Source organism: Solanum dulcamara, chromosome 3, assembly GCF_947179165.1.
Source record: "Solanum dulcamara chromosome 3, daSolDulc1.2, whole genome shotgun sequence".
Taxonomy (NCBI): domain Eukaryota; kingdom Viridiplantae; phylum Streptophyta; class Magnoliopsida; order Solanales; family Solanaceae; genus Solanum; species Solanum dulcamara.
The window spans coordinates 691,078-717,612 of record NC_077239.1 but is presented as its reverse complement, the minus strand read 5'-3'; the positions used below and the strand labels follow the sequence as shown (position 1 = coordinate 717,612).

Genomic DNA, 26,535 nt, shown 5'->3' with positions numbered 1-26,535 from the left:
CTCTACCACTCTTTCTTAGGCCTTCATCATGTGACTTAGAAATCTGATACCTCTATAATTGTTATAATTTTGGATATCACCCTTATTCTTGTATAGTGGAATCATTGTACTCCACTTTTATTTGTCGGATATTTTTGATGTCTTAAAAATAACATTAAACAATCTAGTTAACCACTATATACCTGACTTGTATGTGCTTTTCCAAAATTCTATCGGAATCTCATCAAGACCGGTCTCTCTTCCATTGTTCATCCTACTAATAGCACATTTAACCTCTTCAACCCTAAAACACCTACAATACCAGAAAGTTTCGATGCCTTTCAGAGTGTGCCAAATCACCCAACACAATGTCTTTGTCCCTTCGTTGTTTAAGAGTTTGTGAAAGTATGCTTGCCATCTTTGCTTAATGGAGGCCTCTTCCACAACACATTGTCTTCCTCATCCTTGATGCACTTCACTTGATCCAAGTCGCGAGCCTTTCTCTTTCTCACTTTTACGAGCCAATACAATTTTTTATCCCTAGTTTTATTCCCTAACTCGACATATAGACGTTTGAAGGATTTCGTCTTAGCCGTAGTAACTGTCAGCTTAACTTTTGTCTTCGTCGTGTTATAGACTTTCTTAAGCATCCATTTCTCTTCCTCATCCACACACTCCATCAATTTTGTATATGCAACTTTCTTTGCTGTCACTTTGCCTTGAACTTCTGTATTCCACCATCAATCTCATCGATGACCACTAAAGATACCCCTTAATACCCCTAACATTTTTACAGCCGTTTTCATAATGCAACTAGCTGTCTTATCTCACATGTCGTAAATTTGATCAAGTACAAATATATTTATCAATTACTAGTAAAATACTTTTAAAATAATAGATCAAACACAAAGTAATTTGTCTCTTTTTCTAATTTTTTATTTGATAAGAATACTTATTACAGTAATCAATTTTTAAAAATTTGATGAAATATGTTCTTAATTATAGTAGCTCTTGGAAATTAAAAAAAACCATATGCTACCTCGAGAAATGTATCTTGCACTCAGTAAATTTGAATTTAATTGAATTTTAACGTGGATATTGAATAAGCTAGAAGTCAAAATAAAAAAGTGCTGATAATTTTTTTTAGGCATTTGTTTTGTATAGTTAATTTAAGTCAATTTACTAAAGTAAAGCTTTGAAAATTAAACAAAATTTAAGTGTATATTCTTCTCTTCTGTCTCCGCCGTGTAGACAACGAAACGACAGTGAAGAACAAAGAACCTCAATTCAATTCTTCCACAGGTCACTCAAAAATTTTATTCTATTTTTCATATTTATGTTGATTTTTCTGTTCAAATATCAAATCGTAGTTGTAGCTACGGTTTATTTTTCGCATAATTAGGTACAAAATGTTAAAATAAATTTCTCTATTTTGCTAAATTTAAGTAGAATCTGTTTTTTTTTCATGTGTTAATATGAAAAGAAAAAGATTCAGATCGTTCACAGAGTGTTTTAAGCAAACCCCATGTTTATGGAAAGAGCTAGTTTTTTTTTTTTTAATTTATGTTAGACTGTGTTGATGAATTTAGCGTGAAACTTCAATTTAGGAAATATCAAATTCAAATATTTTTTTTTTTGTTTTTTTATGTAATTATCAAGTTGATTGCAAATATAGAAATGTGATTTTTCTGCATCAAGTGTTATTAGTCGTGGTGTTACTCTTGTAGTTTCTTGTCCTTACAGTTTGGTTACGATCTGTTTTTCTTTTTTGTACTTAGATTATCCTAATATCTTGTTATGAGTACTGTCGAGGATAATTTGTCTATAGTATTTTGCAATTACTTCTTCATTTCCGCTATTCCTTTCTCTGTACTGCTTTGGATTATTTTTTTCCTTGAGCTGAGGGTCTGTCGGAAACAGCGGAGGGGTAAGGTCTGCTTACACCACTTTTATCCTCCCGAGACCCCATTTTGTGGGATGACACTGGGTATGTTGTTGATGGATTTTTCTGCATCTGAATTTGGGATTATGAATGGCTGCTGACTCTATAAATTTGTGATGACGAATCAGAATTTTAAAGAATTAAATAGGGAAAGAAGTTTTATTTTGGTCCATTAAGTTGATTTTAGCTATGCTCTCTGGAATATATCTTAGATTCAAATTGTATTTTCTATTTGGTTGTTCTCAAAATGTTTATACTGGTTTGGTTGGTTTAGCTTTGGTAAAATGGATTTTAATTTTGTCTTGTTTTTTTTTTTTTGAGAAGTCAGATATTTATACTTGCAAGGCCTAGGACGCATGGGGAAGATAAAACCACAAGCTCTTTTGCTGCAAAGCAAAAAGAAGAAGGGGCCAAGTGGAATTAGTGTCCCTACGATTATGCTATATGGGTTAATTGTTTCTGTAATGGTGTTTTTCGTGTTTGCTACTTATAGACACTGGTCTCGAAGGTTTGTCAAAATCCTTTCTTTGTATGTACTATTATTGTTGTAGCTATCTCAGATGCTTGTTATAGTTGCTTGTAGGGTCTAAATTTCGTGATATTTGAGCTGTTCATTGATCTGTCCAGCTTATTTTTGGTTTAGATGAACACAAGCTGAAAAAGAGATAAACCTGTGTGGGTACAACTATTCTTTTTGTTCTTGTAACTGTGAAATCCCCGAGAATCAATGGCATACAGTTCGAAACCGATGGATTATAGGTACAATTATAAGAAAGTAGTAAAGCATATTTAGGGAGAAAAAGCAAATTTCTTTACTTCTTAACCCATATGATGTAAACATAACTCCAACATACATTACACCTAAATGACTCAAAAGATATTTATGAATGATGGGGTGAGTTGTGCATTCAAGGATCTGAAGATCATGGCAGAGCAAGGTTCAATTCCAACTGAGTCAAATAAAAAGTTAATTCCCATATGTCTAAGTCTTGGTTGATAGAGTTAGCTGAACATGTACTATTGGGAGGATGCAGGTTTCTGGTGCGATAGTCAAGATGCGCACAAGTTGATTCGGCTACCGCTGTTATAAAAATAGAAAGAATACTATAACAACAACTATGCCTCAATCCCTAGCTAGTTGGGGTTGTTTGAGTGAATCCTCAATATTATAAATGTATTGTTTAGGTCCCTAATATTTCAATACTCTGTACTTAAGAAGTATTTAAAACTAGGGGTCCAAATTTTCACCAATGCACACATTATTTTCTCAACATAAAATAGAAATAATAATAAAGTTGCAATCTTTTTTTAAATAAACCAAACTCCTTTTGGATTAGGGCTTCCATGTTTTCCTCTTGCATACAGAAATGAATTTATTGTTTATAAGATCATATGCAAGATGACGGAAGTTATTTAGATCATCTTTGTATCTTGACAGACAAACTAGTTTTGAATGGATTGGATAACTGTCCATTTAAAATAGATCAAATATGGATATTATCTCTATTATTCACTAAATAATAGATATCTAGATGGATAATATGGATATCCATATTATCAATACCCATTTGTTTGCTTGTTACTCCCTCTGTTTTAATTTGATTGTCTGGTTTTTACTTGGCACGGAGTTTAAGAAAGTGAAGAAGACTTTTGAATGTTGTGGTCTTAAACTAAAGATAGGTATAATGTACCAAAATGTCCTTTAATCTTGTTTTCTTAAACATGCCATGTGGAAAGTTGAAAGTTGCCCAAAAAAAAGTCATTCTTTTTTTAAACGGACTAAAAAAGAAAGTTAGACAAACAAATTGAAATGGAGGGAGTATTTTTATGAGTTCTAGTTTTCTTGGGAGTCTAAGCTTATTTTGGATTTTAGCTTGTGTCTTCCGTGTTAAATATGGGGGGTTCGGATATTTTATCCGCTTTTGTGTAATCCATTTTCAACCTACCCATATCCGATCCTAACCGTCTGTTTGCAGCGCCTAGTTTTGACCATGATTTTCTGTTAGTGATCACATTGATATTGTTTTTCATCATTAATGGATGAATCGTTGTATCTTTTCTGACAACTCTTGCTTATATTGAATGGCGAAAAATGAAAAATGGATTGTGAAAAGTCCCATGTCATGGACAGATCTAAATATGCTCTACTAAAACTCATTATGATATTGAATTATTTGAATCTACTCTTTTTGGTGTTATGATGTATGAAATTTATGGTCGTTATTTGATTGCTGATTGATGTTCTCTTTTTCTTTTGTTATTCTTCATTTTTTGGCAGATTGAATAAAAAGTTTGTATATGTAAACATGTGATTCCATATCATGTACCCTTAAATTCTAAATTTTCGCTTTATCAAAAGATAATATAAATTAATAAAATAAAAAAGAAGAAGAAAAATTTGAAACTTCCAGGTGTTGTCATCCATATTGAGTCTGACATTGAACTTTAGTTGTGTCTATGTTATTTAGCATGAGCTTAACTACAGTGTAGTGGAGAACATAAATCATCGGTTGGAAGTGTACAGGTTTTGCACTTGTTTTGGGTACTGATAGCAAGGAATTGGGGGGGGGGGGGGGGGGGGGGGTTCTTGGTAACTGGAAAAAGAGGATGTGAACCTTACACCCAAGGGAATATTCAAAATTTTGTGTATTTGATTCATTAAGGGCAGAACTTTAGTAATTCATTTTCTTGAAGAAGTGATTGTTTTTCAGCTTTTGACTGCAAGCTAAAATTTATATCTCCAAGGCATTCTCCCGTTTTTACATCCCCATCCCCACCCCACAAGATATTAACAATTGTTACCTTAACTTGGTGCTTCTTAAATGTAGTTCTTAATGGTTCATGGTTTCGTATAATATTCAGAAAAAAAAACGGTTCTATATTATAAAATCTCCATTTGTACCTTCTTAATAAAAGCCTCATTAGTAAGTCAAAAGTAATTCTTCACGTGGAAATCTCCATAAAATGCACATTTTCTGAGCATATGCTATTATCACTCTAAGTCTTTCGCACTTGTGTCGTGAACAATCCATACATCTAACTTTTTAACTAATTTATTGGGATACTGCAAGCTATCGATCATTTTAAAGTACATTATAACAATAACAACTTAGCCTCAATCCTAAGCAAGTTGGGTCCATCTATATGGATGTTCACTGACCTTACACTTGATAATTTTCTTCTAGGTCAATGATTCAGACACAGGATGACTTGTCAACCACTGAGGTATGAATAATTGCCAAATTCAATGCTTGCTTGATAATAAATTGTTTTGTCCATTGAGGAAGATATGGGATTGATTTGTAGCTTGTGATGGTCTGAGATGAGATACTTGTCGCCGAATAAATTGCATTTGTCACACTTTCAATGAATGGAATTCTCTTCGAGTAGACCTTGTTGGTGTGAGAATTTCATAATTCAAGACTGGTAGGAGGGATTGGTCTTCTTCCCCATAGGGATTGTGGACCTGTAACCCCCCCCCCCCCCCCCCTTATATAAACTTTTGGGACTTTCATCTTTCCGAGGCACAATCCACAGCCCTGAAGCGAGGCTCAAAGTGTGTTCAGCGCTTCGCGTCGCTTAATGTGTGTTTTAGTGTCATCATCAAGGTTATAAGGCATACTTTTCCTTGCCAATGAGCCTCTTCTGAAGAGGCGACACTGAACAATTGATATTTCACTTTATCATAAATTTTTTTCAATTTCTTTGTTGATATATTTGTCATTCATGCTTATAATTATTAGTCTTAGACTAAACATATATATTTTCTCTCATTGTGCCTTTTTTCATTAAAGCCCACACTTTATTTGCGCTTAAAGCCCCAACGAATGTTAGAGCTTTTCTGCGCTTTTTGCTTTTGATACACTGCAATCCACACTACGAGATCATCCGGATTTGAACAAGAATAGGTGATCAGATGCAGATGAAATTCTTGGTTCTATTCTTTTTGTGTGCTTAGTGCATATTTCTGTTTGCATGATGCAGGGTGAAAATACGTTTATTGAGCATAAGAGATCTGATGTCGATGGCCCTGCTTATGCTGTGAGTACAGAAATTTTCTTCTTCTGTGTTTTATATGGAAGTGGTCGCATGAGTGATTTCAATCTCTGTTTTGTGTTAAAAAAAAACATCAAATATTTTAATACTGGTTCTTATAGAATATCAGAACTTTGTATACAGAAGTAATGCAAGGGATCTGCTTCAATATTTCTTTTCTAGTTTCCTTCTTCCTACTTCGACCTGCATATTATGATTAACTTCAAGTATTAATGAGTCATTTTCTTAAGAGAAAAATGTCCTTTTTGAGACTTCTGTAAATGGAGGCAAATGACGGTTTACTACTGTTTTGTTTATATTTACAAGTTCTATTCTTTTGTTTATTTTGGGTACGATTGGATATTCGCTACCCCATTTGGTTGTTTGGCTCTCTGGTTGATTCTTTTCCCTTTCTTAACTCTTTTAAAGTTTAAACTTTGACAGCTCATAACCACCTCAAAAGGATTGATTACAGTGGAACTTTACAAGGATGGTTCTCCTGACATTGTTGACGAATTTGTTGATTTCTGGTGCGTACTTCGTTTATCTTTGGTTTATGTCTATGACGATGTTCCATAGAATGATGTACTGGATTTGTATTCGCGTTACCTTAAGTTTTTCTTCACTCTGCTGTGTTCGATACTTTGTGTGTGGGGAGGGGATAGGGGGTTGTCTAGGAGCATGCATGTATGTTGGTTTTGTTATTCATGCCGATGAATGATATAGAGCTTATTTCTTGATCAACTTCTCACTGTTCATATGAACTCTACGTCTTCAAACTTTGATCTCCAGATGAGGGGCTTCTCAAAGAGTTCTCTTCTTAAGAAGGCATTCATCTTCTTTTTTATCCAGAAGAGAACCTTTATGGCAATGAATGGTAATTTCAGTGTCACAGTGATCAATAAATGAATACTAAAACATCACATCATGTAGACGTAGAACCAGAATCTAGGCAAATGTGCTGGTGGATATGTGTCATGCTAATTTGCTAGTGTTCACAAGGTATATGCTGTGCAGTTGACACTTTGAGACTAGTTAGCACTGATACATGTTGCTTTATCTAGTGTTATAGTACTCCCTCCGTCCATTTTTACTTGTCCGGTATTAAGTTGGCACACCCCTTGAGAAACAATAAATCGAATGACAATTTTACTACATCACCCTTTGAATATAATAAATTCAATACTTTGGAAGTGCTAGTGGATGGGACCTCTATTAAGCAAAAGTGACAAGCTTACTTCCACAAACCCTTAAATGAAAAAGGGGACATAGACATTGTTCTGGGTGATTTGGTGCACTCTCATAGTCTTCAGAATTTTGGGTACTGCAGGTGCTTTAGGGTTGAAGAGGTTAGACGTGCTATTAGTAGGATGTGCAGGGGGAGAGCGATCAGTCCCGATGAAATTTCGATGGATTTTTTGGAAGAACACTGAGAAGGCAGTTATGGAGTGGTTGACTAGGTTGTTTAATGTTATTTTAAAGATAGCTAAGATGCCCGACGAATGGAGGTGGAGTACAATGGTTCCATTGTACAAGAACAAGGGTGATCCAAAATTGTAATAATTACAGGGATATCAAATTTCTTAGCCACACTATGAAGCTCTGGGAGAGAGTGGTGAAGATGAGGGTGAGGGGATGAGTGTCCATCTCAGAGAACCAGTTCGGATTCATGCTGGGGCGATCGACTACTGAAGCAATCCATCTGATGCGGAGACTGGTGGAAAAATATAGGGAAAGAAAAAGGAATCTTTAAATGGTGTTCATTGATCTTGAAAAGACCTATAACAAAGTTCTGAAGGATGTTCTCTGGAGGTGCTTGAAGGCTAAAGGGGTCCCGATGGTGCATATTAGGGTGATAAATGACATATATGATGGTGCCAAGACTCGGGTTAGAGCGGTGGGAGGAGACTCTTGTTGAGATGGGACTTCATCAGGAGTCTGTGCTGATCCTATTTCATTTTGCCTTGGTGATGGATAAGCTGACACAGTCTATTCAGGAGGAGTTTCCATGGTGTATGCTTTTTGCGGATGACATAGTACTGATTGATGAGACTCAAGATAGAGTTAATGATAGATTGGAGGTTTGGAGACAAACTCTGGAGTCCAAAGGGTTCAAATTGAGTAGGACCAAAACAGAATGCTTAGAGTGCAAATTCAATGTTGTGATGGATGAAGAGGGCATGAAAATGAGGCTTGCCACTTATCCTATTCCCAAGAGAGAAAACTTTAAATATCTTAGGTCCGTCATCTAGAGTAGTGGGGACATCGACGATGATGTCTCGTATCGCATTGGGGCGGCATGGATGAAATAGAGTCTTGCTTCTGGAGTGCTATGTGATAAGAATGTACCACTTAAACTTAAAAGGTAAGTTCTACCGAATGGTGGTTAGACCGTCATTGTTATATGGGGTATAGTGCTGGCCAGTCAAAAATTCACATGTTCAGAAGATGCATGTTGCAGAAATGAGGCTGTTGGGATGAATGTGTGGACACTAAAAGTGACAAGATTAGGAATGAGGTTACTCGGGAGAAGGTGAGAGTGGTCTCTGTGGCAGACAAGATGAGAGAAGCGAGATTGAGATGGTTTGGGCATGTGCAGAGGAGGTGTGTCAACACCCTAGTAAGGAGGTGCGAATGGATGGATTTAGGCGTTATGTAGAGGGGTAGGGTTAGACCTAAAAAGTATTGAGGGAAGATGATTAGACAGGATATGGCGCAAATTCATATCACTGAGGACATGACCTTAGATAGAAATGTGTGGAAGTCGCGTATTAGGGTAGAAGGCTAGTAGGGTTAGGACGGTTTAAGGTTGGTCATAGGACTAGTCGTGCCATTATAGTTGTGTTGTTGTTGTTGTTGATGTTGCTTTTCAATTATCACATTTATTTTTCTACTGTTATTGTTTGTGTCTTGTAGAATTTACGTTGCTCTTCGTTTTCGCCGTTATGCTATATCTATTGTTTTTCCTCTTACTTGGGGCCGATACATTTGAGCCGAGCGTCTTTCGGAAACAACCTCTCTATCTCCATGAGGTAGTGGTAAGGTATGCGTACACTTTACCCTCTCCAAACCCCACTTGTGGGATTTCATTGGGTATGTTGTTGTTGTTGTTGGAAATGCATGGGAAATGACTGTAGTTAATAATAAGGGTAAATTAGTAACTCAGTGATAAATTGTTTCCTGATTTTTTAAACTGGACAAGTAAATGTGAACATCTATTATTAGTCTAGTGGACAAGTAAAAATAGACGGGGGGAGTAGTTGCATGAAATTCTTAATGCATCTGAGGCTCTGAGCACCAAGTTCTCTGCATTTGTGGTTGTACTGTAAATGTTGCTTTTATTCAACTGTTTGTCATATGCATAAACTCTGTAAAATGCCTTTGCAGTCAGAAGGGCCACTTCAAAGGGATGCGATTTAATCGTGTAATAAAGCACTTTGTAATCCATGGTAGTAAAGTTGATAAATCTGAAGGTACAGAAGATTGGACTTCGAGGGGAAAGCATTACAGTCGACTAGACACAAGGTTTGGTTCATCTTATTTGCTGTTTCTTTGGTCTAATCAATAGTCTTGATATCCAATTGTTTTCATTGATCACTGAGTTACGGTTCTCTATATTCCAGCCTGAAGCACGAAGCATTTATGCTTGGTACTTCAAAAACAAAACATGAAAGCGGAGGATTTGATCTGTTTATAACAACTGCACCAATTCCAGATCTGAATGACAAGATCAATGTATTTGGGCGTGTAATAAAGGGAGAGGATATCGTGCAGGTATGAGTTACCTTCTCCTTTTTCCTATCAGTTGTTGCATAGAAGACGATGCAGTTAAGCATTTGATATTTCACTGCCTTTCCGTATCTTTTTTTTTTCGGTTTCCCATCTTGTTTCCGATACCTGTATGCAGCCCAACTAATCCGGATTCGCATCGGGTGGGGCTCGTTCCAGGGTAGCATTCCCTACCAAGGATTTTCCCATAACCACGGCTCAAAATCGAGACCTCTGGTTAAGGGAGGAGTAACTCCATCCATTGCACCACATCCTATGGTGGTTGCCTTTCCCTATCATTTGGCATTTAGTAGTAATCCAAATCCGGAACGGTGTGGATGCGGTAGATGCATCCCCTGAGGAACTGCACAGCATTATTTTTCATCATCCAGCTAGATCAAGAAAAGAATAACCAAATGAAATCCATAAGAGTAACACAGCTATAAGTAAACCATCTATGCAATGTAAAAATGGAGCTAAGAATGGGGGTAAAAACGAAGAACAAAACAGTAAATATGCAAATTCGAGTTTGATTGCTTATTTCATTTACAAATTTTGTAATGAAATCTCTTTCTTCTATCGTTCTTTTGAGCTCCTTTAATGTACATGGTTTATTATGGCCACTCAGGAAATTGAAGAGGTAGATACAGATGACCATTATCGACCCAAAACTCCTGTTCAGATTAACGAATTGACTCTGAAATACAGCACTTGAAGGTTGCACTGTCCATAACATGAAGTTCTTTTTATCCTCATTGAATGACGTCTGCAGCACAAACGTTCACTTGCGATCTGGATTGGACACCATCATTTACTGATCTTAAATCCACGGTATTGACATGACGCGGCTTGCCATCGATGCTTCTGGTGTAAAAATTTGGATATGATATTCCATCTGTATAATTTTTTATTTTATTTTTGGTTTCTTCCCAAATTTTCCCCTTAGGCTAATGTTCAGATGTTATTTTATAACATAATATGTTTAGAGAAAAAAACTATCTTGAGTATTCTGGTTTGCCTTCTAATATTTTTGGTTTACTAAATTAACTCTATTAATTTGTTTTTAGTTTCGTATTCTTCGTTATCATCCGGCTAGCTTGTGCACACCTAAGTCCTCTTCTGGGTTTAGTTGGAGGTAAAACTTTTTTTTTAATTTTATCGTCGCCGTGGTATTTTGATCAGCTTGCCTACATTTCGACTAAATTCACATGTGTTATTTCTACTAATACAAGTACTAGATAACTTTGTGTACCCAGACTTGACCTCCTACTAGCAAATGTATTGGTTCACTTTGCTTATTAAGCTTAGGTTGATGTGAGAAATTCACTCGATGTTTTTGCATTGACCATTTGAATCTTGGTCTCTATGATTTTCATCCAAATTTATTGATGGTTAGGCAACACCTTTGAATGCACGATAATATTAGATACTTGACCTACAAGTAAAGCTTATCATTGGAAAGTCAAGTCTTGCATTACTCATAAAAAAAAATCTTTAATATATACATACGTATGACCTTGTAGCATTAGTGCTTCGCGCTCTTCCTGTTGCATCCAATTCCATTTCGAAATAGGCGGGTAATACTAAAATAATAAGTGAAGTATTCATCATCTTACCAATCGGCTCAAACACCTGACCACTCATATGTAAGAGTCGGCAACAACTCCCTAATTTGGAAGGAATTGATCGTCAATGTCTTTGGATCTCTCCACTAGCTGCCTTCGTCAACTCGAACAACAGACTAGTTCCTCTGTTCAAGAAAAAGCGAGGACTAATTCCTTTTAGCTGCTGTCCCAAACTAAGTGGATTAACATCTTGATCGATAGATTGATTGGATCGAATCTATTGTCATTTGACTTATGTTCAGCATGTAGTATTCAAGCCGAATGACTTCATATAATTAGGCTGATACTCTCATTCTTTTTTAATCTATATATACAATATCAATTTTTATATGTATTAGAAATTTAGAATATAAAAAAATCTTATAACCCAAAAAATACTTTTCAAAGGGATAAGAACATTTACCAGAAAAAACCAAAGATTGTCCTAATTCCACAATGACTAGTAAAGGATATAAAGACATACATTCATTATCTAAAAAATCTTACAAAGAAAAACTTCCTAAAATGGGACAATTGAAAATTTGAATTGACTGCATCAATTAATTAATAAAGTTTAATGACTAAACTTGACTACTAATATAGGCGAACACGTTAGAATCTATACTGTTGAAAGATAATAGATATCCAATAAAATATTTAAGACACACACAAATCGATTCATCTAAAAATAATTAAAATTATTAATTTTAGAGGGTTAAATAAGTTAGATGCATCAGTTCTTGCACTCTAAAATTTACCACTCTTTAAAAAAAGACCATAAATATCTTGAAACCATATTCTAAAAGAATTTCAAAACTAATTCATATAAAATTTGCATATATAAAAGGGTAAAGGGTAAATATGATTACCAAAGTAAACTTTTTTGCCCTCTTTGACGTCATATCACTTAATATTTGTCATGTATTTGTTGGGCTAGTAGTTCATTTGGTGTAGTTCCACTCTAAACCACAAAGTAGGTTGCTATCTACTTCTCTTTTCTTGTTGCTTTTGTCACAACTCACGAGTGCTCTATCTTCTTTATATTGTTAACAATTATCTAGTATATGAAATTACTACTCTGACTAATTTAGATTTTTCTCAAATAAGTTTATTATTTTATATGAGTTTCTCGACTCTTCGATCTCAAATTTAAGATCTCCAAATAGGAATCTCATCCATCTCACCACACCTCTTAGTGATTATTACAATTTCTTTTTGAATTTCCACGCTATATTTGATATCCCATTATGGAGTCGGATTAATTTAAATCCGTATTGCGTAGAGCCCATTAAAGGAGGGAAATGCTCCATACAAATTATTTTTTAAATTTATATAAGGACTCAAACTTGAAACCTCTAATTAATAGTTGAGGAGTTTCTTCCATCTTACCATACACACCTCTGAATGGTGCCCCGTTTTGGAACCTTGTAATGACCCGTTTGGTCATTTTGAGAATGAGTCATCTCTCTTTCATAAAATACTCTCTCCAAAAAAAAAAAATTAAATTATAAATTTGGACTATTCGATAACTATGGTTAATTAGTTGAGGGGTAACTTTAAATAATTAATTTGATTGATGGGCTAAACTGTTAATTTATTTAAATACCATTATGACTTAGCCTATATATTAAAATAGGCTAGTGAAAGTTTGTCATTTTTAATACTTAATTAAGTAGAAAAGAAAAGAAAGAAGGGAAGAAACCTACCTATTGCGGCGAAGACAGTGCAAAGAACAACCGCGTTCTTTAGGTAAGATTTTGTAGTTGGTTTTTTTTTTTATGTATCCACGTAGTGATTTTTACGTGAATAAGTAATATATATGTATAATATTCAGTGAAGGAGAATGAAGAATTGTGGGGTGGATTGAGAAAAGTTTTCATGAGATAATTGGTGGAATTGGTATTTGGATAATATAATATATCAACTCAATAGGCTTGGTTGAAAAGTTAGATAGAAGTGATGTAGTTATTAAGTAGCAATCATATTAATGCCCAATTATTGATAAGATATGGGTTAGTTCATGCAAATTGCCCTCTTGCAACGTTATTAAGTTCACTTTCATTTTAACTTATGCCGTTAATTATCATAATATGTTTCATATTTTAATATATTGAGATACGTAATCAAATATTAGGTTTATTGTATTAAACGAATATCATTAGATTTATGTTATTGACAGAAATTAAGGCTTAATCTAGGTATGAAATTTAAGAAATACGGGAGTTGACATGTTAAGTGACATCAAGATTAGGAACATGTTTATAGATTTGGATAGGTTTTGAGTCTAGGCTAGACATATAATAATATGGGTGCTGTTAGTTTCGAAATCTTATTGTGGTTATTTATTATATTAGATTATACTTATTTGGAGGCCCAACGAAAAGGGAAGGCTCAAGTCCCGGAGTAATTGCTTGATTATTTGAGGCAAGTGAATTTCTAAACCTCAGTTTAAGTTTATAGATGCTTGTATTTCTGTGTTATGTGTACTAGGGAATAATGAGAATTAGACTGGATTATTGACTATATGATTGACCTTAAAAAAAATAGAGATGAGGGGTAGAAAATGGTGATCTAATGACATGTATTTGTGGAATTGATATGTTATGATTGTGGATTTATTTTGGACATGTGAAATGACTATGTTGATGTGAGATAGGAAAAATTATGGTTGTTGTCATATTATTATCGTGAATTATATGAACATGAATTGATTGCATTGGTTCTGACATATTGTGTTGAGATTGAAAATGATATGAAACAAAAGGGGTCGGGCCACACGCTCCGTGGCAGGTATTATGAAACAAAGGGGTCGGGCCACACGCTCCGTGGCAGGTATTATGAAATAAAGGGGTCGGGCCACACGCTCCGTGGCAGAATATATATATTGAAGGGACGGGCCACACGCTCCGTGGCAGGTTACATGGACAGAAATGTCCCCCATGGGTTCCGGACTGTGATTCAGCGGATGTGTACCAATAGGACAGACATGCATCATTTCATTGCATTGCATCGCATTTTGTTGATATTTGTAAATTTGTGTTTATCCCCATATTGCTCTGTGTGTGCTGAACTTGACTTGGTATGATTCATTGACGAGACTATTAATGAGTATTTGTGGACTGTATTACTGTTATTATTGTACAAGTGTAGAGTTGGACTGATTTTATGCAGGTTGTAGTTAAGGAGGTTCGGTTGGGAGGACAGGAGTACTTGTATCTATTAAGCTTTGCTTAGTTTTAGTTATCCACTTGCTGAGTACCGTGTTGTTTGGTACTCACCCCTTGCTTCCACACTTGTGTAGGTTGTGAGCCCGGACCTGTTTGATCTTCTAGCATTTTCTACTACATCCGAGGCTATCATTCCGAGTGTCGAGGTAGCTGTTACATCTATCTAGCGGACACCTCTTGCTCTTTTCTTATGTTTTAGTCCTATTCTAGAGACAAAGACATTGTAACTGTATTTATTTTCGTACTTCGATAATAAATTAGTGGCTTGTACACGTGACAACCAATCTTGGGGGATGTTGAGCTTCTTTTATGTGTTTTCGCTTAAGTTAAATTTTGATCCTTTTCTCTTTCTTCCGCATCTACTTTTCGTTGGGTATTAGACTGACTCATCTCGGTGGATTGAGATGAGTGCCATCACACCCGGATTCGGATCGTGACAAACCTTGACTAATTCAAATTTGCGCCAACACTCGTTAAAGAAAAAAACTTCCTACCAATATTTTTCTATTTTAGCAGCTCTTTTCTAGAATTTGCTAACACGAGATACTTTATGCATCAAATTATCTTCTATACTCAAGCTCGATATCTCTGATTAATTCCAAACACAATCCTTGATGGTGATTATTCTAGTTATTATTACCAATTTTAGAATCAATAAAACTTTTGATTGGATTTATTGAAAAAAAAGAAAGTAATTAAATGAAAGAAAGAAAAAATAATTTCTATTAACAGTCCCTCTATTTTAAATTATCTCCACTTTCATCACTTTCTCTCTCTTCTTTCCCTCCTCCCCCTCTCTCTCTCTCTCTACTGCTATTTTCCACTTTCCAATATCTCTTAATTCTCTCTATTTACATATCTCTCCCTCCATTTTCTCCGATTGATCGCCGGAAAATCACTTTCCGTTCTATCACCGTCCTCCCTGCCGGCCATCATGGATCATCCCTCCTATCCACCGGTTCAGTTTCTCCTATCTCTTTGATTCATTCAATAGATCCGCATTTGAAAATTGACACATTGCGAGAAATCAAGTGTTCGTAATTATTGCTGATCTCAATTTTTTTGTTCTTTTTACAGAAGGAGGAGAATATGTTTTTGGTTTTAATGTTTGATATATGCTAATAAACGTAAGAATTTAGGGTTAGTTTTTTTTTTTTTGATTTTGTATTGATTGGAGGAGAGAAAAAGAGAAGAATGTTGAATAAAATTATTAAGCGAGGGCACAAAAAGGTGCCGAAATCGGATCCTTCGGATTTCGGAGTTGCTCCGTCGGGTAATCGGAGTTCCGGGTCGGTTTCAACATCCAATGTGGTGGTGAACCATGCTTCTAGAGGTGCCGGTGCCGGAATGATGAACAATTTGACGCAGCAGCAGACAGTGATGTCAGCAGCAGTTCCGGCGCCGGGAACAATTGAGGCACTTCCAATGTTGAAGGATGTGCCAATGGCTGAACGGCAGAGTTTGTTCTTAAGGAAACTTCAGGTTTGTTGCTATCAATTTGATTTCAATGATACTATGAAAATGGTTAGGGAAAAAGAGATCAAACGACAAACACTAGTGGAACTTGTGGATTGTATTCAATCTAATGCTATGAAAATCAGTGAAATTAATCAAGACGAAATGTTGAAAATGATATCTGTTAATATATTCCGGTGCTTGCCTCCGGCGTCTCATGAGAATACTGGGTCGGAAAATGTGGAACCTGAAGAGGAAGAACAGTATCTCGAGCCATCTTGGCCGCATTTACAATTGGTATATGAGTTGTTATTGAGGTATATAGTTTCAACAGATACTGATACAAAGGTGGCTAAAAGGTTTATTGATCATTCGTTTGTGTTGAAGTTATTGGATTCGTTTGAGTCTGAGGACCCAAGGGAGAGAGAGTATTTGAAAACTATTCTTCACCGGATATATGGGAAGTTTATGGTGCATAGGCCATTTATCAGGAAGGCAATTAATAATATCTTTTATAGGTTTATATATGAGACAGAGAGGCACAGTGGAATAGGTGAACTTTTGGAGATCTTAGGGAGTATTATAAATGGTTTCGCGTTGCCAATGAAAGAGGAACATAAGCTTTTTCTTGTTCGAGCTCTCATACCGCTCCACAAGCCAAAACCAATTGCGATGTATCATCAGCAATTGTTGTATTGTATTGTCCAGTTTGTGGAGAAGGATTACAAGTTGTCTGATACAGTTATAAGGGGTTTGTTGAAATACTGGCCTGTCACTAATTGCCAAAAGGAAGTTCTCTTTCTTGGGGAACTCGAAGAAGTTCTCGAAGCCACACAAGCTGCTGAATTTCAGCGCTGCATGGTTCCTCTTTTTCGACAGATTGCTCGTTGCCTTAACAGCCCGCATTTCCAGGTTAGGAGAAACTTCAAAGCCATTAATTGCTACCATTTACCTGATTCCGTGGTTGTTAATTTAGTGAATGCATTTATTAACTCTTTATATATATATATATATATATTTTAATTGGTTGGTGAATGTGCAGATGATTGGAACTATTTGTTGAATCATTTTTTTTTTTTGATGATGGTAACTTTTTCCTCTATATAACCACAAGTATACTACATCAATGTCGTCCCCCTTTCAAAATATATTACAACCTAACAGACTATATTTGTGCTTTTTGTCACAAATAGTCTAAAATGTCAAAAAGATCTTCTGCCTGTACTAATACTTGTTGTTTACACCAAAAATACTAAAGAGCTAAACAATTCATCTTAAAAGTCTGTAATTAGTTCTTCTTGCTCTCAAAACACCTTTGATTCCTTTCTTTCCACACTGTCCACCATATGCAAGCTGGGACAATATTCCATATCTCTTCCTTTACTGTAGTGTTGCCCACGTTTATCCAGCAACTTAGAAGTTGTGCTATGTTTCTTGGTTTCACCCAAGTGATCTTTCTAAGACTGCTGAATATTCTCCATAGTTGATCTGTCCATTTGCTATGCAAAAAGAGATGGTTGACTGTCTCTGGCTGTTCCTCACTGTTGAATCATGCTTTTGTCTGGATTTTCTAATTTTGTATACCGCTTGTGTATGAATATAAAAAAAGGATTACCGAGTACATTTGCATTTAAACTATATTAACTTTGGAAAAATAGAAAATTTCTTGACTGTATTTTCTGTCTGTGGTTGGTAAGATACCAGAAGGTGTTTCCTTTCCCTTTTTTCTGATTTTCTCTTTTAGGTGCAATGTTAGCGGAGGCGAAAGATGCAAAAAGCAATGAGGTCTGTTCCAGCTTTAAACGCAAAGCGCAAATAAAGTGTGGGCTTTAATAAAGAAAGGCATAAATGAAAAAAATATTAAAATAATAAAAATGAAACTTAAGAACAATAATTATGTCCATAAATAACAATTAAATGGACAAATGAATTTAAAAAGTACAATTAAGTGAAAAAATAAATTATATGGACCGACAAACAAATTCAAATAGTTCAATCAAGTGAAGTTTTTGTTGTTTAGTGTCAACTCTTTAGAACAATGCCTATTTGCAATGAATTGTACACCTTAGCACTTTTGATTAAGCGAGGCAAAGTGCTCAGTATGTTTTTAACCTAGCTTTAGGGATTAAGTGCAGACGTCCATCCCCCTTCACTATGCTGGGTCGAACCAGCTTCACAAGTGACTAACCAATGAAAATTTGCTACTTTAGCCTATATTTGGAGAAGAACTACATATCAGTTATCATGGCCAGAAATAGGAAGAAGTTATGTAGCAGGAACTTGTGTCCACGACCTTCTCATTGAATCATGTTCCATAGATAGCCCTTGAAACCTCTCAAATCCTGAAGCAATAAAGTCTTCCCCTTCAAGTCCTTAATCAGTATAGTTTCTTCTGAAAATCACCTTCTGTCCTTGATTTAGTCTACTCTGTTCTATTTTCACTCATGTATTTTATTTTATTGCTTTGCGATTTATTCATCAAACCAAGGTAGATCTCCTATTTAGAGGCTCCATCACCTTGTAGATTATCATAGCCTTATAAGTTGGCACATATAATTTCTATGCCTATCTCAAATTGACTATCCTGGTGTGCCTTTTGGGCTGTCCAGACGGTTTATCTTACTCCCATAAATAGGAATTTCTCACCACAGTAGTCATACAAGTAGTACGGGTATGAGTGAGATCTGTTAAACCTGCAATTTGGCTACTTAATTTAAATTTCAAACATAAAAGTTTGGGGAAGAAGGAGGTTGAGGAAAATGAAGTTATAAAAGAGTATTTTTTTTATAAAGATTTTGTTGGTAAATGAGATGATAGTTTTTCTGCTAATTTGTTGCTGCTTTGGCACAGAAAGTAGTAGTCTAGTCGAAACTAAGTAGTCTATCTTCTACCCATATATTGAATTGTTTAACTTAGTAAGAGAGGATAAAGAAATTAATCTCGTCAGTTTGGGGGTGACTGTTGGCTTGCAAAAGAAGGGGAGACTGTGTCACAATGGGTTAATGCAATATGAGTTTGGGTTAAGCTAGTTTTGATGATCCTAAGTTTGGCCAATGTTGGGAGCATAGTTACCCATCAATCCAATATCTTTCACTTTTCAATTTTATAGTTTCATAAGGTGATATTAGCACAAATATTATAAAAATTTGATGTAATCTCAATCGTGTGAGACTCCTTCTAGATTTTACTCGTTATCTCAAGTTGTTTAGACATCTTGATACACTTGTTCCCACTATACAACAACACACCCAGTGTAATCCCACTAGCGGGATCTGGGAGGATAGAATGTATGCGACCTTACCCTTACCTTATTCCCACTAGGGAAATAAAAAAAGGGCGAAACACTTTATTCTCTTAGAGATTGCCCCTTTGTTTACTTTCGTCCTTCCCGAACGCCTAGTTGGGGAGATCATACGGAAAGAGGAAGTTATTTATGAAAATCATCCTAATCGAGGTCCTTTTTTAAAAAAAACCATGGTGTCCAGGTCAGCTTGCCGCACCTTGATTAATTCTATGATATACCTTCTACCTCCTACCAAAATAGGTACCGGATAACTCTATCCACTAAGGCTTGGACAAATGGAAAGAAATCATCTAGTGTTTTTGCCTCCATTAGGATTTGAACGTGAGAGCCTCACAAATTTCAACCCACTTCACCGACCACTAAGCCCTGGGTGCTCCTAATTGAGGTCTCATCCCGCACTTGAATTGATAACTCAGAACCTGCTTGAAGCCCCAAGTTTCTATGTTTGTAAATCTTGCTTCTCTTATTTGGTTTAGCTTAAGGGTCGGTGTAGGTGTTTGCCTTCTTTTTTTGGGAAAGTATAGCTTTCACATGGTTTCCATTCATCATAGACTTAAGCCTGTGACTTGCTATAAGCTGCTATAATTCATATCTTTTGTATAATTGCAATTGTAGCAAAGATTCCATGCGTAGTTGCCTTTTTTTTTTGGGCTTTTGGTTGGAATCTATGGGGGAGATTGTTTGCAATCATCTGAAGAATTATGGAGTATGTCTCACATGACTCATCCAGCAGCTTGAGTGAGTGCCTTTTTGCATTAGATTCGCCTTAAGGCTCTAAAGAAGTGTGCTAGGTTCTCTATTGCATGCTGTATTGGTGTATATTCAGTGCTATGGTCTTCCATTCTAGATTATGCTTGCAGTCCTGGTATGGACAATAATTTTCTTTTTTGGCAAAAAGATTGCTTCTGACACCATTTATTGATCTTCCATCTTCGGGGGGAGTGGCGTGCATTCCTTGTCCAGAGTATTTTTTTGCTCTTTATCATCTTACTAGTTTCTGGGTCAGGTGCTCACACTTGTAGCTCCAACAGCTATTATAAAATTCTATATCTAATGATAATAAACTTCAACATAATACATAATTTAAAAACATTTATTTGACTTGTACATTCAAGATATTAGATTATAAATATTAGGAGTTCTTATTTAGTTCAATAAGAAAATAACATCAAAAGTAATATTTAGCAGGAAAAATAATTATGTAAAAAATTATTGCATGTCCTTTGAAATTAAAATATGTTATGAATATTGGCAAGAAGTTACCGCTTAGTCATTAAAATATGTTATCAACGTATTACTTTATTGAAGATGGTAATTAATTTATTTTTATTTAATTTTATGAGGTATAGATTATAAATATGTTATCTTGTCATGTTTCACCTAGTAATTTTCAAAGATGAGGCTCTTAGTATACATTTTCCTTTTGTTGTTTTGTCTTAATTATAATCCTACTCCCTCCATTTTCTTTTTATAAAATTTGAAAAAGAACTTGAACTATTTAAATTTAAATTTCATATTACTTTCAAATTTATATTGTTATCAATCACTAAATCTCTAATGGAAAAATAAAAGTTATAAAGATGAACATCATTAACTTAAGTATGAGCTATATATATGTAAACATATGTATTTTTGTGTTTCCCACATACACCTGGTGTTCGGTATCAACGCTGGAGCCCGATTAAATTTGAATTCGCGTCGGAAAGTCTCACATTGGGGGTAAAGCGGTTAGCCGATACAAAGGAGACTCCATACCCAGCAGGGTTCAAACCCGAGACATCTGAATAAGAATGAAGGAGTACTTACTACTCCACCACAATTCTTATCGATTAACATATGTATGCATAGATATGTAATGAAAACACCAAATAAGAAAAGAAAAAAAAGAGTATCATTGTATTGTATAATCAATATGGATAGAGATATATGATTGCGACACATCTCTGTTCTTTGAAATGTCAAAAAATTAAGAGGAGAAGCTTATGAATAAACCCAACCCATCTCCCGTGAGTCAACTTATCCTTGGAGAAACTTGGCCATATAATGTATACACGTTGTCATGCAGCCCGTAGAGACCAACCCAACTTCTTTAAACTTTAACTAAATAAATTGGAAAGTTTAGACTTTGTGTTTACATCAGTAACTGTCGACGTTATGACCTCTTTTTACTGACATCTCCGTCCTTTTCTAGTAGCAGTTAAAGTTAACAGATTAAGGGTATAAAAGTCGTTCAATATTTGAAGGATAGTTTGGTCAATCAGCATTTAGATTTGTGTTTTTATAATAACTAGTCATCGGTACGTGCATTGGACGTGTATGTCGAGTCATGTAGTATACAAGTTTATAAAATAATATTCATGTTATTAGAATAAAATTTTGAGTAAAAAAGTATGCACGAAAGGAGATAATACAAATTTCTGTAAATGATTAATGTGGATCGTCGAATGGTAACTTATTTGTCTAGGTTAAAATAATTGGTTATTGTTTGAAATTATAAAAATGAACAATGAAAGTTTAATTAGAGATACATATTCTTTTTATTTATCTTAATTTATAAAATACAACCATGTGCATGGAAAAGGAAAAAGGAGAAGAAGTGCTTACAAAAATAGAGAACAAACAAACACTATCGGGAAGAAGATGTCAGAAAGTAACATCAATTTAATCATTTAATGTTGTCCTTTTGCAGTCTTGGTTGCTGGAGCTAACGCACGTGAGTCATGGGTCGTTTAATCATGATGTTGAGAATTGAGAAATAAATACCTCTTCAAATATTATCTTCAATAATTGGAATACTAATAGATTATTGTATGTAAGTGTTCATGTTGTATCGCTTACTAGCAACTTCTTAAAACATTCAAAAGCATGATTCATCATTCCTCTTATATAATGTTCATCTATAAGCATATGTGCATTTGGCTTAACCCCTCTACTGATCATATCATTTAGAACTACATCAGATTCAGAGAGCCTACCATTCTTGCACACATAATTGATTAGAAAACATACATTAGGCTTCAATCTATAATTATCTTCTATTTTCTGAGAATCTCAAAACATCTCTCTATCCTTCAATTAAGATGTTATATGTCTGCATATTAGAGGAAATCAAGCAATTCATCAATAGTTGAATAAGCCTTCACCATATTGCCTTCCTTGCAATAGCCACTCGATGGTTGTACACAAAACGTATGTAGGGGAGTAATCCTATTTTTCATCAACCTCTTCAAAGTCTGTGCAACAATAGTCATCTTCCTTTCTTGCACAAGCCATTCAACTAAACACTATTTATGTACTCATTCATTTGGACCTCTCTCTTAACCACCTATTTACAGTTTACAGAATGTAATGAAAAATTAACATCATCACGTCAGGAATGCCCATCAAAATCTATATGATAATTTAACACATCAAATACAGATTCATAACCCTTCATTTCCTCCATTATACAATTAGCTTCCTTGATCTTCCCCAACTTACAAAGTGCACTATGTAAGGTGTTAGGCTTCAGACATTCTCATTCCTCATTGTTCCTCTCAATTTAAAATCCTCTTCCATGTTCCTCATTTTACAATAACCATTCATAGTAACATTATAAGTCACCTTACTCGACCACTCTTCTTTTAAGTATATCATCAAATAGCTTCATGCTTTCACAACTCTCCTCTATTTACACAATTCACCTATCATTATATTGTAAACAAATTTATGGAATTATTATGATTGTTGGGGGTTGTTTGTAGGCTCTGTATTTTCTTATGAGTAGATATTTAGAAGAATATTTCAGTCTCTTAACTTTTTAGTATGATAAACTTGTGCTAACTATTGGAACACAAATTAATAAAGTCCGCCGTATTTTGTCAAGATACTTAAGTAGAATCAAGAGGAAGCATAGAATCATATATGCGAAAGTAAAAATTATTGAATTTTGTATGGTGAACTCACTGATCTTGTAACATTCTCAAGAAAATGACTACTTATGAATAACAATTGTTTACAAATTAAGTACTCCTCTAAGGGTACTCTAGTCATTCAATAATTTTAAAGATTCTTTAAAGCACATACATTGGTGTCACTGGAATGACATAGTTCTTAATATGTTGCCTTCTAAAGTTGGCCCAAATTTGTGGTAGAATATATGAATCCTAAATTGGCGTCGTCCCTAAAACAACAACACATAGACGTACAACGTAAACATACAAAAGAGCATTCACCAAAAAATCTGTTGTTCCCAAACATGGACAATCATCATATCAGAAGTGTATCAAGAACCAATTACAAAAGTGAAAATAAAAGGAACAGGACATAGAAACGTGTCTTGAGAATTTTACTTTAATTGTTTCTCGAACAGAAGGGGAAAGTATGCAAGCAATATAAAAAGGAAGATGGAAAATCTACCCATTTGAGACACCAAAGAAAGTATTTACGCGCAGGGAACTTTTCAAAAGGAGCACATCTCTTCATATTGATAAGAACTTCTCCGAAATGGCACATCTGCTCGTATAAGCCTGAATTTAGCGTGGCAGTTTGTTTAAGTAGGGTAATTAGTTTTTACGAAGAGTATATAATTAATTTAACTTCTTAATTTAGTTAGATTTAAAGAAAAGGATATCTCATAATTTAACTTTAAGTTGGGGTTTCCTGCTTTTAATATATTGTGGATAACTTGAGGCAATGAGGGCTTCTTGTTCTGTCCTATGGATTTTTTTCTCTTTAAATAGATTGCTACTCCACGTCTAGTTTATGTGACCCTATTTTCGTTTGAGTCTGTTAAGAAGAGGATGATCTCTTTCTAAATTTGGAAACAATGTAATTTGAACTTCCCGTTTTAGCCTCAATGATAAGCTTTTTATAACCACACAATTGTTGTGGCATGGTTATGACCACAAGTTTCATGTCTTATATCTATACAAATATTATGGCATGTTTAAAACAAGTTTCACTAATTTTTCTTTTCCCCCCTTAAACTCCGTGCACATTTTAACGTGGTCAAATAAAATGAAAAAGGAGGGAGTAATTTATTTCCAATTAAGAAATGTATTTGTATGGAAGGCTATATTCTGGAAAATGGCGTAGCAGCAGCTTCACTGGTTATATTTATATTATTTGATAAATTTCTGTTCTACTAACACCTTATTGTGTTTTCCGTAGCCTTTTAGTAGTGCTCTCCAACTGTAACTCTTCTCATACTGGAAAGTTTGGCACTTGCCATGCTAGTGAATACTTTTCTAAATAATTATTAAGTTCACTTTAAAGTGTATCAAAAAAGATAGAGATAAGAGTAATAGCCATAGGATTGGAGCAACTGTTATGTAAGCCTCAAGGAGATGTGAATATAGTTAAACTAGAATTTTAAGGCCTTATTATCAGCAGAGATGAATGGTAATGCCTCTTAACACTTGCTTCTTTTTTTTTTAAGTGTGTACATGAATCTCCTATCTGAATACTGCTTTGCTTCTATGTTGCTCGGACTCTTTAAAAAAGTCTACGGGTGCGTGTCGGATTCTCCAAAAATACACTATTTTTGGAGAATCCGACAGGGTGCAGCATCGAAAGTGAAGAGTCCGGTCAACTTAGTTTTGCTGAGTTTTCTTTATTCTAATTGCCTCCGGGGGAGAGAACGAAATGTAAAACCTCTGTGGGCAGTTAGAGCTTGTATAGCCTAGTCACATCTTGGAACTTATTCAATCCCTATCTCAAAGTTTAGTATCTCGTCTTTCCCTTGGAAGTTGGAACTGCTAATATCAGGTTTGACTTTGCCTTTCTTCATTTAATATTGGGGAATCAGCTGGCTTTTCTCTTTGTTTAGTACACACTTCTAGAGCTTGTGTACCTGAAAAATTTGCATTTCTAGCCCTCAGTGGCTGAGACCACGATAAAAGTCACTAGTGATGTCCTAAATAAATGAGAAGCTGGGTAGGTTAGCCCTCAAAACTAGATGCAAACAGACTCTGTCCCTACTATCTCACCTCCTAGTCCTCGTTTTCTTTCGAGGATAGACATTTTGGGTATGTCATTTTTGGTTTAGTGTTATTCATTGGCCATGTTGCTTATTCATGGTACTCCACCGTTCCATTTTATGTGGCACTATTTTCTTATAAGTCAGGGCCAAAAAAGAATGACAAATTTTCGTATTTGGAGACAATTTAACTTTAGACATCTCATTTTATCCTTAATGGCATGTTTAAAATGGAGGGAGTAAATTGTTGTGGAATAATGAAAATGTCTGATGTTATTTTCTATAAGAACATTAGAAAGAAGTTTTAATGTCCCCAGGTTATTTCAGTACTTTTTAATCTCATCTAAGGAGGATCCAGGACTATGAGAAGGCAAATTGAATCTCTTTGAGGTGTCTTTGAAGTAAATTTGTATTTTTCAGGTTGCAGAACGAGCCTTATTTTTATGGAATAATGAGCACGTTGTGAGTCTGATTGCCCAGAATCGAAATGTTATTTTACCAATAATTTTTGAGGCTCTGGAAAAGAATATAAGGAGTCATTGGAATCAGGCTGTACATGGGCTCACTGTAAATGTCCGCAAAATGTTCCTTGAAATGGATGCCGATTTGTTTGAGGATTGTCAGAAACAGTATGCCGAGAAAGCAGCTCGGGCCTCTGAACTGGAAAAGCAGCGAGAGTTAAGATGGCAGAGATTAGCAGCTGCTGCCGGACAAGGAGGGTAAAGAACACGTTGATCGTTATTTCTGATCTGTTAAATGCAGGATTAGACACGCCAACTCACACTGTATGCATGTATCAACCATGCTCTTCTGTTATAGTGGTATTCATTTTTCTCCTTTTGTTTTTGTTCTTTTGTTTCCAATGTGCCGGATCATTGAAGATGATGACAGGCATTGCAGCAGGGTGTAATTCGAGTATGTATTTTGACAATCACTAGTTGTGTGCTGCAGCTCAAGAATGGTTTGTGGAAGTATCTTGTGTAATTTGTTCTATAATTTTCGTCGGGAGAAACTTTTATTCTTGCAAAGCACGCGATTACGTTATTTATACAGTTAATTTACACTTATCAGGAGCGAGAGCGCAAAAGCCAAAGAATAGAGGACTTCTCCAGGCTTTTTATTCTGGGCATTTTTCTTTTGTTCCTTCTATTGAAAGAAGTATTTTGGTTTTTGTTTCTCTTTCATACTGTATAGCTAGTATGGTTAAGTTGAATTTGATAAGTTCGATTCACTTGGCAGTTCTTGAAAGTGTTATATAAGAG

At 35.2% G+C, this 26,535-nt stretch overlaps 2 protein-coding genes across 4 annotated transcripts; both read left to right on the top strand.

Annotated features, from left to right (window-relative positions):
* Positions 1-1,178: 1,178 nt before the first annotated feature.
* Positions 1,179-10,808, top strand: LOC129882052 (peptidyl-prolyl cis-trans isomerase CYP21-4-like). Of its 2 annotated transcripts, none has more exons than XM_055956177.1 (8): positions 1,179-1,281; positions 2,250-2,429; positions 5,107-5,146; positions 5,906-5,962; positions 6,401-6,486; positions 9,344-9,481; positions 9,580-9,730; positions 10,353-10,808. In XM_055956177.1, exons 2-8 carry the CDS (start codon positions 2,278-2,280, stop codon positions 10,437-10,439), a joined length of 711 nt encoding a protein of 236 aa, XP_055812152.1. In that variant the 5' UTR covers positions 1,179-1,281; positions 2,250-2,277; the 3' UTR covers positions 10,440-10,808. The 2 variants fall into 2 exon arrangements, with proteins under 2 accessions (XP_055812152.1, XP_055812153.1); XM_055956178.1 differs by having other exon boundaries at positions 1,189-1,281; positions 2,246-2,429.
* A 4,526-nt stretch (positions 10,809-15,334) lies between these two features.
* Positions 15,335-26,300, top strand: LOC129882051 (serine/threonine protein phosphatase 2A 57 kDa regulatory subunit B' beta isoform-like). Of its 2 annotated transcripts, XM_055956175.1 has the most exons (3): positions 15,335-15,513; positions 15,633-16,922; positions 25,694-26,300. In XM_055956175.1, exons 2-3 carry the CDS (start codon positions 15,750-15,752, stop codon positions 25,994-25,996), a joined length of 1,476 nt encoding a protein of 491 aa, XP_055812150.1. In that variant the 5' UTR covers positions 15,335-15,513; positions 15,633-15,749; the 3' UTR covers positions 25,997-26,300. The 2 variants fall into 2 exon arrangements, with proteins under 2 accessions (XP_055812150.1, XP_055812149.1); XM_055956174.1 differs by having other exon boundaries at positions 15,335-16,922.
* Positions 26,301-26,535: the final 235 nt, after the last annotated feature.

What these genes read in the sequence shown, in the direction of transcription:
- LOC129882051 (XM_055956175.1), top strand. Translation starts at nt 15,750, where the DNA reads ATGTTGAATAAAATTATTAAGCGAGGGCACAAAAAGGTGCCGAAATCG. An exon ending in TTAACAGCCCGCATTTCCAG is followed by an intron (nt 16,923 to 25,693) that starts GTTAGGAGAAAC and finishes TGTATTTTTCAG; the next exon opens with GTTGCAGAACGAGCCTTATT.
- LOC129882052 (XM_055956177.1), top strand. Translation starts at nt 2,278, where the DNA reads ATGGGGAAGATAAAACCACAAGCTCTTTTGCTGCAAAGCAAAAAGAAG. An exon ending in TCGATGGCCCTGCTTATGCT is followed by an intron (nt 5,963 to 6,400) that starts GTGAGTACAGAA and finishes AAACTTTGACAG; the next exon opens with CTCATAACCACCTCAAAAGG. An exon ending in TACAGTCGACTAGACACAAG is followed by an intron (nt 9,482 to 9,579) that starts GTTTGGTTCATC and finishes TCTATATTCCAG; the next exon opens with CCTGAAGCACGAAGCATTTA.